Below are 13,301 nucleotides of genomic sequence, written 5' to 3' on the forward strand. Positions count from 1 at the left end.
TGCTCTGATGATAATTACAAGTTGTTTCTAGCAAGAAACTTACTAACGGCGTGCGACTTAAATAGGCTAAGGGAGTGGCCAATTATCCTCAAGCCTTACTCTCGAGGAGACCTCCTCCTCCTGAGTAGCCACTCCTGCCTTTTGGCAGCCCTGCGTGCTCGAGCATTGAGGAGAGGCTCCTCCACTTCGCTCTCTCAACTTGAAGGAGCCTCTGGAGGTTCTGGAGGCCCTGGCTGAGTCTCTGCCTCTGGCACCACATCCTCTTCAGCCTCCTCGCTGTCCGACGCGAGTGCCGGTTGCACAGGCTGCTGGCGCGACCCCACACCAGCCTCCTCGTCGTCGGGATCAGCCACGATCCGCGCAGGCCGCTGGTGGGCCACAACATCTACACAACCAGAGTTTCAAGCCACCGTTTCAGTAAGTCACAACTGGCTGGGTTTATGCATAGCTCCCAGCCAAAACCAAAGCTAAGGAGGGCTCTGTGAACCTTGCCCTAGGAGATCCGAAAGCTCCCAGAGCCAAGAGTCCGGACCAGGTAAGATCAAAGAGAGGCCTCTGCCCAAACACATCAATTCAACCGCTGGGACTTCACCTCCCTGTTCAGACTCACCTGCATAGGTGCACAGGACACGCAACCGGTCAGGGGTGGGTGGTGGGAGAGACAAAGAGAGGAAGGAACGGCGGCCTTCAACTCCTCATTTCAGCTCAGGGTCCACCCGAGAGGGAAAGAGAAGGAGGACCTCAGCGTTCCTAATGCTCGAAACCCACTTTGCAATCCTGCTTGGCATAATTGGAAAATGGAATGGAGGAATGGAAGGATTGACAGAGGATTCCAACCTAGAACTAAGGAGAAATTTCCTAACAGAGCAATCAACCAGTGGAACTGCTTGCCACCAGAAGTCGTGGGGGCTCCATCACGGGAGGTTTTCAAGAAGAGACTGGACAGTCACTTGTCTGAAGTGGAGTAAGGTTTCCTGCCTGAGCAGGGGGTTGGACTAGAAGACCTCTAAGGTCCCTTCCAATTCTGTTATTCTAATCTATTCTAACTCTGTCTATTCCTATTCCTATTCCTATTCCTATTCCAATCCAATTCTGACTGCAGCTACCTGCGATTTCCCCAACAATTGAGGGGCACAAAGGCACCCAGCCGGAGTTGGCCATTCCAGAGAAACGAGTAGGCGAGCCTTCCGGTCATTATTCAAACCCTCAGATTATACCGGAGGCAACATCATCCTGGCCACCCCCCAAATAAACCACCCAACCCTGCAGGAGAATTTGGACGCTTTTGGGCAGGTGTGAAGGTGGAGGCAGATGGCTGGCAGCTGTAGGAGAAGGGATGCCAGGAGCCAGGCCTGGCAGAGAAGAAGCCACCGCCGCCGCAGCAGCTGGCAGCACCGAGGGAAGACGAAGCACAAGCTGGCCCAGGGAGCTTCTGCTGCCACCCTCTACAAAAAGATTCGATGTTTCTGGCTGCCTTCCACAGCCTCCTGAAGCAGGCGGCTTCGTCTTTCACCCAACAAGCAGGGAACGCCAGGTGTTCTAACGCCATTCTCTTTCGAGCATCGATAGAGGCGCCATGGAGGAGAAAACATCTGCAAAAGGGTTCTTTTGCATCTCAGGTCCAAGCACATGTCCTTCTGGACCAACCTTGTGTCGTCGTCCCCCGTTTCCCCCCCCCCTCCAAGTTCCCAGGTCCTTGCTCGATTGCAAAGGGAATTCTAATCCATGCAGACACTCGTGCCAGGTTTGAAATGTGCTGTTTTAGGAGGGAGACTCGCTGAAGGTCAAATGACAGCCGAGGAGTGATGTCCCCTGTCAAGGTCTCCATCACTGATCTAGTCACATCCCCAAAACCACGATTAGTTCTTGGTTACCTGCAAAGGCTTCCTTTCCTGTCTGCGCTTGAAATGATATTGAGATGAAGTAAAATTGTAGAATCCTAGGGCCGGAAGGATCTTGGAGGCTGTCTAGTCCAACCCCCGGCCCAAGGCAGGAAACCTTATACCATTCAGGACACATGGCTATCCAGTCTTTTCTTCAAAACCTCCCCTGATGAAGCACCCACAACTTCTGGTGGCAAGTTGCTCCACTGGTTAATCGTTCTCACTGTTAGGAATTTTCTCCTTAATTCCAGGGTGCTTCTCTCCTTGATTGATTTCCATCCGTTGCTTCTTCTCCTGCCTTCAGGTGCTTTGGAGAATAGGTTGACCCCCTCCTCTTCTTTGGGGCAGCCCCTCAAATACTGGAAGGCTGCTTTCATGTCTCCCCTAGTCCTTCTGTTCGTTAGTCTTTAAAAGCAAGGAACCATCTTACAGCCCTAGGAGTCTATGATTTACCTAAGCAGACTGTCCCGGGCGGGGAGGGGGGCACCTGGGCCTACATGAGGTGGGTTGCACAGACACAAAAGCAACACTTATTCCTGTATCTCAACCAGCCAGTGTGGGTTTTCTTAGAATGAGGCCTTCTCACCAGAGGCCAGCACCCCTAAGCACCTCCTGGCCTAGGATCAGGGTAGATAAAAATCAATGATTTTTTTAAAAAAAATCAAAATCAATTATTTAAATCGGATTTTTTTGATTTTTATCGAATTTATTTTAATAAAAAACTTTTGGGGTAAAAAATCTATCGTAAGGTAGTTTTCTATTTAAGATACATAAATGATTTAGTTTATTCTGCATGAAACGGAGCTTAGTTATGTAGCAGGAGGCTGTATATTCTGCAACACTGGGACTATCGGTGAGTCAACGGTGGGTCAAAGGAGTAGCAGAGATGACAGTTGCTCTTTAAAAATTATGATTTGAATCGAGTTGATTTAAATCAAGCCTTTTTACTAGGGATTCAAATCATGATTTAAATCGTGATTTAAATCAACTCGATTTAAATCAAATCCACCCTGCCTAGGATGCAACTGAGGTCACAATTCCTTTCCCGTGAAAATTATTACAAGTTTTCCCCCTTCTTTTTCTCCACCTAAACTGGGGGGAAAACCCGTGTTGTGGCTTCTTTCAACCATTCAGGAATCAACCCTTGGAACGCCAGCTGATTTCTGGTTCCCTTCTTGGCCGTGGCAGCTGCCGCCTCTCGGGACCCAGAAATCCACCCAAGGTGTCATATACAGGTAGCCCTCGACTTACAACGTTCACATTTTGTGAACAAAGTTGCAACGGCACTGAAAAAATGTGACCAAGGACCGTTTTTCACAGTTACGAGCTTTGCAGGGATCAAAATTCAGAAGCTTGGCAGCTGGTTCATACTGATCTCTTCTTAAGAAACAAGGCAAAGAAAAGTCATAAAACGGGGAAAAGCTCACTTCACAAATGTCTCACTTAGCAACATAAACTTTGGGCTCAATTGTGGCCGTAAGTTGAGGACTACCTGCATTGTGTGTGTGTGTGTGTGTGTGTGTGTGTGTGTGTGTGTGTGTGTGTGTGTCACTCTGGTCTATGAAGAGAGGAGCCATTCATTCCAATGGACAGTAACTTTCTGGGTTGAATTTATATTTACCAGCAAAGAAATAAAGGGAGATTACTGTAGTATATTGATCTATTTCAAGCTATTTAGCTCTCGCCAGCTAGCCGGGTTCGAATCCCAGAAGGGGATGGCTAGCTGACGAGAGTTAAGTAGCTTGAAAGAGATCAATATACTAGTCTCCTTTTATTTCTTTGTCGGTAAATATAAATTCAACCCAAAAATAGTTTGTCACGGAAGCAAACACTGTCACTGAAAGGCGAAAGCGGAAGTGGACCAGGTCTCCCTGATAGACCGGTCCCACCGGAAGAAAAAACTCTCGACCTACCTTTGGGTTGGGGGCTATTGGAGTCCTCCATGGACAGTTTCAGCTGCTGTATGAACTCCCCGCCATACACGCTCCTCTCCTGCCAGATGTTCAGCAGCCGTTCCAAGGGCTTCTTGCATCCCTCGTCTGCCTCCCTGGAAGATGGGGGGGAAAGGGCAAAGCTTAAAAAGCAGGAACAGGAAACGGGGATGCCGGTGGCAAGGGGCACCAGAGAGTCCTAGGGCTGGAAGGGACCTTGGAGGTCTTCTAGTCCGACACCACCACCACGGCCAAGGGTGTGGGTATCTATTCTGCTCATCTTCCACACCCTTTGTCAACTCTGAAGCTGGCCTGACTGAGGCCATCTTGGAGGCTTCAGGGTTGCCATACTGGAGCTGAGGGAGAGGGAGGGCGGAATAAGGGAGAGCTGGGATTTTGTAGCCAAAGCAAAATAGTTTTCCCCTGAGAACCAAGGACATTCCCACAGGTGGCTGAAGTTTCAAGGAGTGAAGTTTCCAAACAACCGGACAGCACCTTGATTGGACCATGGGACTGATTGTTTGGGGAAGGGGAGGAAAACTTTTACTTTTAATTAAGTAAAAACCGTGGGAACCTTTAGAGTCGGCTTTCAGCAGCTGTGCCAATAAGATCTCGGAGTTCCGTTTGCTACGGGTATATTCCTTGGAACCCTGACACCCTGGAGAGGGGCACAGCGGCTAGGAAGTCTCCACCAGCCAAGAGGAGTGGCCCTTTGTACACCTGCTTTTATTCCTTTATTTAGTGCAGGGGTGGGCAAATGTGGCCCTTTGACAACCTGTGGACTTCAACTCCCAGAATTCCTGAGACAGCTTGGCTGTCTCAGGGATTCTGGGAGTTGAAGTCCACAGGTTGTCAAAGGGCCACATTTGCCCACCCCTGATTTAGTGTATGACAAATTCAGCATAGAGGTACTCCTCGGCTTACGGCTATAATGGAGCCTCTTGCTAAGTGAGAAAAGCGAGTTTTGCCCCCATTTTACGACTTTTCCCGCCACGTTTGTTAAGTGAATCACCGCAGTTCTTAAATTAGTAACACGGTTATTAAGTGAACCCGGCTTCCCCATTAACTTTGCTTGTCAGGAGGTCACAAAAGGGGATCACGTGACTCCGGGACACTGTGACTGTCGTAAATACGAGTCAGTTGCCGGGAGTCAGAATTTTGAACACGTGACCCCTCCCCCCATTGTGATCATGCTGCAATGGTCATTAAGTGTGAAAACTGGTCCTAAGTCACTTTTTTGAGTGCCATTGTAACTTCAAACGGTCACTAAATGAACATAAGTTAAAATGCTGTGCATTTCGCATATGGACACCTGCTAGGATTGACAGACATCTGGCTTTTTTAAAAGAATCAGTGCTTTCAAAAGTGCAAGGCTCTCTAATCAGCTGAGAAAGAAATTAAATACAGGTAGCCCTCGACTTACAACGGTTCGTTTAATGACTGTTCAAAGTTATAACGGCACTGAAAAAAGGGACTTAGGACCGTTTTTCACACTTACGACCGTTGCAGCATCCCGGTGGCCACGTGATCAAAATTCAGACGCTTGGCAACTGACTCACAGTTACGACGGCTGCTGTGTTCCAGGGATCACGTGATCCCCTTTTGCAACCTTCGGACAAGCAAAGTCAACGGGGAACCTGAATTTCACTTAACGACCGTCTGACTCACTTTTTTTTTTTTTGCTTTTAATTTATATGCCGCCCTTCTCCGGAGACTCAGGGTGGCTTACAGTGCGTTAAGCAATAGCCTTCATCCTTTTTGTATATTTATACAAAGTCAGCTTATTGCCCCCACAAACTGGGTCCTCAATTTACCTACCTTAGAAAGGATGGAAGGCTGAGTCGACCTTGAGCCTGGCGAGATTCGAACTTGTAGTAATTGCAGACAGCTGGTGTTAATCACAATGCTATCAGTCTGCTGAGCCACCAGGCCCATTGTTCACTTAACAACTGAAGAGATTCACTTAACAACCGTGTTGCTAACTTAACAACTGCAGGGGCTCATGAAAAATATGGCAGGAAATCTCTGTAAAATGGGGCTAAGCTCACTCAACAAATGTCTCGCTTAGCAGCAGCAATTTTGGCCTCCATTGTGGCTGTAAGTCGAGGACCGACGGTAAACGTGCAGCCCTCTTCCCCACCCCAGACTCTTCCCGATGCCTCAGGCAACGTCCGTCCTCAGCCCAAGTGGCCTGCCATTCACACCCATCTGGAGGGCACCCGCTTGGGGAAACGCCTTCCAGAACCTGCTTTTCCTAATCCTTTTTCCCTCTGTGCTCTAGATAGCGTCCTTCTTGAAGGCGGAAGGCCTTCTCTAAATAATGTCACACAGTCTTTAACTAGCTCGTAATATATTAGCTGCCAGGAAAGAACACGGAGCGCTCGGTTTATAGCTTGCCCCACAGTGAGGGAACAGTCACCCAGTGACAGATGGAACGAGCCAAGCAGAAAGACAATCTGGAGAGGAGAGAGAGAGAGAGAGAAGGAAAAAAAGAAAAATATCTGATAAATCCCCAACACTTGGGATGCTGACCTCACTTAAAAGCCTGTTCAGATACAGCCGAGGCGTGCGGAATAACTAACAACTACACAAAACTGCCAACTGGGATCTGAAGGAGGCGTACGGATATTTTTAAAGGGGATTATTGGCACTGCCAACAGGCTGGCCGCTGTTTTGGATTCTCCAAGGAGGAGGAGGAGGAGGAGGCAAATTTGCTGGGATCTGAAAATATCTGGAAAGGGGAAACGCCAGGAAATCAAAGCAAGGTTGTGTGAAGCAAGGCCTTTCGTGACACCCGGGCATTAGCGGCTGTGTTGTCGATTTGTTGTCTTCCAGTGGATTCTTATTTTCCCTCCGTCAAATCCATGTTTTTCCCCCTACTCTCTTGCAATTTGTCACATGGATTGCTTTGCATCACAAAGAATGAAGCTATAAATACTCCGTGGCATCGTCTGAACGAGCAGCGGCCCACTGCGCCGTTCCCAGGAAAAGAATTGCAACTGGGATGCAGTCACTCACCATCTAAACTAGAACTCACCCTCTCCTGGTGACCGGCCCAAAATCAGCCAGCTGGCTTGAATGCTTAAAGGCGGGGAGTGAAACTCATCGTCTCCTGGTGATTGGCTCAAAGTCACCCAATTGGCTTTCATGCCTAAGACTGGACTAGAATTCACTTTCTCCTGGTGATTGGTCCAAAGTCACCCAGCTGGCTTTCATGCCTAAGGCAGAACTAGAACTCACGGTCAGGGTGGATAAAAATCAGATTTTTTTTATTTAAATCAGATTTTTTTGATTTTTATCGAATTTATTTTAATAAAAAACTTTTGGGGTAAAAATCTATCGTAAGATAGTTTTCTATTTAAGATACATAAATGATTTAGCTTATTCAGCATGAAATGGGGCTTAGTTATGTAGCAGGAGGCTGTATATTCTGCAACCCTGGGACTATCGGTGAGTCAACAGTGGGTCAAAGGAGTAGCAGAGATGACAGTTGCTCTTTAAAAATTATGATTTAAATCGAGTTGATTTAAATCAAGCCTTTTTACTAGTGATTTAAATCATGATTTAAACTGTGATTTAAATCAACTCGATTTAAATCAAATCCACCCTGCTCACCGTCTCCTGGTTTCTAGGCCAGCACCTTAACCACTTGCACTTAATTGAAGTTGGGAAGGAAAAGGGTTTTAATCTAAAATGTAGAAAACATAGAAAGATGGGAAACAAAATGGCAGAAAAAGACCTAGTGATCCATGAAGTCTGCTGTTTGAATTTTTTACTTCTAATTTTTTAAAAAAATTGTTGCCTACTGGACAAGTGTTTATCCCAAGTACAGACGAGTACAGTGGTACCTTGGGGCTCAACTCATCGAATTTGGTACTCAATGCATTTTTGACATGAGAATGTTGTCCTGGTGCCCATCGTTTGTTTGGTACTCAAAGCACAAGCTGGAACTTGCTTCTCTGGGCTGTTTCGTGACTCGCCACGTTATTCCTGATGCGAAAAACCTGATTGGTACTAATCGTTTTTGGTATTCATCGTGCCTTCCGGAATTAATTAACCCTGAGATCTGAGGTACCAGTGTTTATTTATTTACTTACTTACTTACTTACTTACTTACTTACTTACTTACTTACTTATTATTCAAACTTCTATACCGCCCTTCTCCTTTCGGACTCAGGTTTAAACCAGAGGTCCTCAAACTATGGCCTGCGGGTCAGATGCCGCCTGCTGAAGCCATTAATCTGGCCTGTGCTGGACCACGAGGCTGCCCTGCCCACATCACCCCATCTACCTGCCGGCCCCCACCCACCTTCTGGAGGCCAGGGAGGCCAAAAAGAGGATGCACGGAGGCTTCGGGAAGCCAAAAACGAGCCCAGCGGAGAGGGGGTGGGGGGAGGGAGACACACACACAAACAGAAATCCCTCATACACACCCCAAGGCAGCCACATCCCTTCACTAACCTGCTTTCCACCCTCAGGAGCATAACAAATTAAAGTTTAATGTGTGTGTATTGTTTGGACTGTAAATTGGCCACGCCCACCCAGTCACATGACCACCTAGCCACGCCCACCCAGCTGGTCCGGCCCCCCCAACAGTCTGAGGGACTATGAATTGGCCCCCCGTTTAAAAAGTTTGAGGACCCCTGGTTTAAATTCAGTTACTGACGACTGACTCACTACCTCTTGTCTGAAGTGGTACAGCGTCTCTCCTGTCTGAGCAGGGGGTTGGACTAGAAGACCTCCAAGGTCCCTTCCAACCCTGTTATTCTGTTACCTGCGCTGGAAGAAGGGGCTTCCAAGCTTCCGCCACTATTTCTGGGAAGGCATCCTTTCTAACATGACTGCTGAACTTCCCCTGCTGTCACTCAGAGGCAATGCCGCCCATTTTCCTCTAGTCAGGTGCATTTTGTGAGACCCTGTGCAGAGAGCACACCCACTCCCATACACACACACACACACACACACACACCAAAACCTGCCCTCTTACACTGTCATTGCATTCTGACAAAAGGTGGCAAATGCCACGAGGAACAGAGCAAGACCACTTACTTGCGTGCACGCAAGTACACACACACACACTGGGCTTTTTTTCAGGAGGCAACTGGACTTTCTTGTTTTTCTTTGAAGATGTTTCGCTTCTCATTCAAGAAGCTTCTTCAGTTCTGACTGGATGGTGGGGATGTCTTCAACAGTGAGGAGACACAGGACAGAAAACATCCTGCAGCCAAGAAGGCTCCACACCCATTTGCACCACTCAGGTGACCCTGAGGACACAGAGAAACCTCCGAGTGGCCTCAACGACCCTCTAAAAATGATGCAAATGAGCAGCTGCCTGCAAGGAGCATAAATCCTTCCCTTCCCCACCATCCAGTCAGAGCCGAAGAAGCTTCTTGGATGAGAAGCGAAACGTCTTCAAAAGAAGGAAAAACAAGGAAGTCCAGTCGCCTCTTGGAAAAAAAGCACCTTTGGGACAACCCTGACCTGGATGGCTGAGAATCTCTACAGACTTTTTAGCGATACAATTTGGGATGGAGACCCTTGGAATGGTGTGGGAGGAGGAATGGATTTCCAGAGGAAAAAAATGGCAGACTACAGGAACCATTTGCACCACTCAGGTGACCCTGAGGACACAGAGAAACCTCCAAGGGCTTCAACGACCCTCTTAAAAAGAATGCCAATGACCAGCTGTCTCCATTGAATATAAATCCTTCCATTTCTCCACCATCCAGTCAGAACTGAAGAAGCTTCTTGGATGAGAAGCGAAACGTCTTCAAAGAAAAAGTTGCCTCTTGGAAAAAAATACACAGAACAGACAAGGAAGGAAGGCGTTGTACCTACCTGGCCACGTGTGAAAAAGCATCCACGAGCACCGATTCGAATTCCTTTGTAAACTCGGGTCCCTTCTTTTTACTGTTCTGGATGACATCGTTCGCCAAGTATAGGAAAGTCAGTTTCCTACTTGATTTGGCTGGCAAAGGAAAGAAAAAACAATATTTAGATAATGTGGCATTGGAACCATCTCTCAGATTTTCGTATTTGCATGTTTTTGGAAGCTGGGATACACACACACACCCCATATATGTGTATATACACCACGGCGTATTGATCTCCTGCCCGGAATCTGATAAAGGAGACGGCCTAGAATGCATCCACATTGAGGGGACAGAAAAATAATCTCATAAACAGACTGCCTTGTGGCTTTGATTTAAGCAAGGTCTCCGAAGGGAATGGCAAATCTGTCTGAGAATGTGATCTGCTGCAGTTGGAGTGCCACTACAGAGAGTCAAGAGCTGAAAAAGATAACCAGATGTCATAACAGTATTTATTTATTTACGATATTTATACGCTCCCCAAATCTGCGAACACGAATTTTTAAAACCACAATTATGAGAACGGTGGGTTGTCCTTCAGTTTGCAATCATTCATTTACTGACCTTTCAAAGTTACAATAGCAACGGGGGAAAAAAGTGATTTACAAATACTCCTCACAGGTACAACCATTATGGCATCCCGAGGGTGACATATAATCAGAATTCAGGTGCTCGCTTGGCAACGCTGCAGGTATTTACGATGGCTGCGGTGTCACAGGATCCCCGTCTGCAACTGTGTCAGCCACCTTCCAACAAGCAAAGGCAATGGGGGAAGCCAGATTCGCTTAACGACAACGTGATTCACTTAACAACTAACCCTTAAAAAACCCCTATAATACCTCTGAGGACCATTTGCAATGAACCAAGGGCCCCTGGAATACGAGAGATTTTGTTTGTTTCTGAACTCAAGCAGGATAGGAACCGTGTGGGGGGGGCATCTTAAAGAGGATGGGGGCTGCCACAAAGAAGGCCTGTCTGCCAGTCGGTGTCCGTTATTTTTTTTTTCTTGGGGGTGGGTGGGGGAATGACTATTAACTGACCGTGTCTCGATATCCTAACTCAAATTTAATAAGAGGTTTGCATTTCAACTCCCAGAATTCCCCAGCCAGATCCTTGTGTGTGTGTATATGTATGTTTGGCCAGCTGCATCAACAGAGAGATAGAATCAAGATTACAAAAAGTGATAGTACCGTTTTTTAATACTTCGGTAAGACCATCCTTGGAATCCTGCATCCAGGTTTGGTCGCCACAATATAAAAATGATGTTAAGACTCTGGAAAGAGTGCAGAGAAGAGCAACCAAGAGGATTAGAGGGCTGGGGGCTAAAACGTAGGATTTGGGTATAGTCTAACGAAGAGAAGGACTAGGGGAGACATAATAGCAGTCTTCCACTGTTTGAGGGCCGCCACAGAGAGGAGGGGGTCCACCTCTTCTCCAAAGCCTCTGAAGGCAGGACAAGAAGCAATAGATGGAAACTATAATCAAGGAGAGAAGCAACCTGGAACTCAGGAGAAATTTCCTGACAGTGAGAATAATTAACCAGTGGAACACCTTGCCACCAGAAGTTGTGGGTGCTCCATCACTGGAGGGTTTTAAGGAAAGACATTTGTCCAGAATGGCATAGGGTCTCTTGTTCAATCAGGGGGTTGGACTGGGAGACCTCCAAGGTGCCTTCCAACTCTGTTATTCTAATATTACCACTGAGGGGTCCTAACCCAAAAAACGCCATGGAATTTCTAGAAGCCTGGCCCTCTGACAAATCAGCCATCAACAGACACATAGACATTAACAACGTCTATAGACTATGAAGAGGCCACCCACCAGCCCAAAAGAGGAGAAAAAGACCCCAGCACCTCCCCACCAGCGCTCAGATCAGCACAGATTACGGTATTTTTCGGAATATAAGATGCAGTTTTTCCCCCCTAAAAGAGGGTGAAAATTTGGGTGCGTCTTATACAACGAATGTAGCCCTGCCCACTTGCTGGCCCCCCACCCTTTGGCCTCTGCCTCCCAGTGATTTACCTCCTTGCAGCAAACAGCCCGTTTCAGCTTCAGCACAATCTGATTAGCACAAGCAGCTGATTGTCCTTGGATCGGCCTCCCGACCACCAGCTGTTTCAGGCTGCAGGGACTGCCATTGCCTATTGGCGCCTCTGTGCACGCCATTTTGCAGTTTGCTGCAAGGAGGCAAATTGCTGGGAGGCAGAGGCAGATTTTTTTTTCTTGTTTTCCTCCCCAAAAAAGGTAGGTGTGCCTTATACTCTGAAAAATACGGTAACTCCAAGGTCAACTTCAGACCAACAATCAAGTAAGCAATATCCCAATCAAGAAACTGCCAAAGAGGCCATCAAAAGAATATCTAAGACCACCCCCACCAACAGAGGCAGGCAAGCCACTAGAATATAAATTGACAGCAAATCACACTCCTTACTAGCACTGATGATGTTCCTTAGTTGGGTCATGAAATGCCTGCAAGAAAACCATCAAGCTCAGAGAGCACCGAGGACCCCACCGTCCTCCTCCTCTTCCTCCCCACAAATGCCACTCCCTCCTAGCACTGATGTTGTTACCTAGTTGGGTCATGAAACGTCTGCAAGAAAACAGCCAAGCTCAGAGAGCACCAAGGACCCCACAATCCTCCTCCTCTTCCTCCTCCACATCCTCCTTTCCACAAACCCCACTCCCTTCAAGCATTGATGATGTTCCCTAGTTGGGTCATGAATCGCTTGCAACCATCAACCATCAACCTCAGAGAGCACAAGGGACCCCACCGTTCAATCCTGAGCTACAAATCGTCTCCTTTAAAATCCCCACTCTCTGCCTTTTTTGTTAAAGCAAAGCCTTGGATTCTTCCTGACCTTCTTTCTTTTTTTTTTTTTAATAACATATTGGAGCTCCAGGTAGGGAGAAGTGGCCCTTTCTTTGCTGTGCTTGTAGCTGGAGCGTGGGAATTGCAGCATCTGGGCTGCGTTCTTTCAACAGCGGCCGCTCTTTGTAAGACGGACACACACAGAGTGTTAAAAATCTTTTAAAAGCCGACCAAAAGCAGGTTAACAGACAAAGGGGGGGGGGGAAGGGGGGCTGCTCTTCAGCACCCTGAAGAGAGAGAGCTGCAGGGGAGCCACTGTGGGGGCCGACAGGACTGCCGTTGTGAATTCACAAGGACGCCATTCAAGCGGAGGAGGAGCTCAGCACCACCTCAGCAGGGCAGAGTGGCAATCCAGCCGAAACCCCCAGCTGAGGACGGCCTGGTTAAAGACTCCAGGTTGGCATATTTGCAGGCCCACAAGAGTGGCAAGATGAGCAGCTAATACATTTATCAATCCATCAATCTAACAGATATAACAGGATTAACAGAGTTGGAAGGGACCTTGTAGGTCATCTAGTCCAACCCCCCACCCAAGCAGACCCTACACCATTTCTGACAGATGGCATAAAAAATAAAATAAAATAAAATAAAATAAAATAAAATAAAATAAAATAAAATAAAATAAAATAAAATAAAATAAAATAAAATAAAATAAAATAAAATAAAATAAAATAATAAAATAATAACAAAACAAAACAAAACAAAACAAAACAAAACAAAACAAAACAGCAGAAAGCTTCTTCCCTTT

At 47.0% G+C, this 13,301-nt stretch overlaps 1 protein-coding gene across 3 annotated transcripts in view; it reads right to left on the reverse strand.

Annotated features, from left to right (window-relative positions):
- Window positions 1–13,301, reverse strand: part of RPRD1B (regulation of nuclear pre-mRNA domain containing 1B) — a 43,536-nt gene that overhangs the window by 17,702 nt on the left and 12,533 nt on the right. For all 3 annotated transcript variants that reach the window (XM_070941861.1, XM_070941862.1, XM_070941863.1), the window contains exons 2-3: window positions 9,653–9,782; window positions 3,797–3,930 (exon numbers count right to left, since the gene is read on the reverse strand). In XM_070941861.1, coding sequence (XP_070797962.1) covers window positions 3,797–3,930; window positions 9,653–9,782 — 264 coding nt within the window. The remainder of the gene's footprint in view (window positions 1–3,796; window positions 3,931–9,652; window positions 9,783–13,301) is intronic.

This window comes from Pituophis catenifer, unplaced genomic scaffold (assembly GCF_029215685.1).
Source record: "Pituophis catenifer annectens isolate HBS135680 unplaced genomic scaffold, rPitCat1.0.hap2 SCAF_3, whole genome shotgun sequence".
NCBI lineage: Eukaryota > Metazoa > Chordata > Lepidosauria > Squamata > Colubridae > Pituophis > Pituophis catenifer.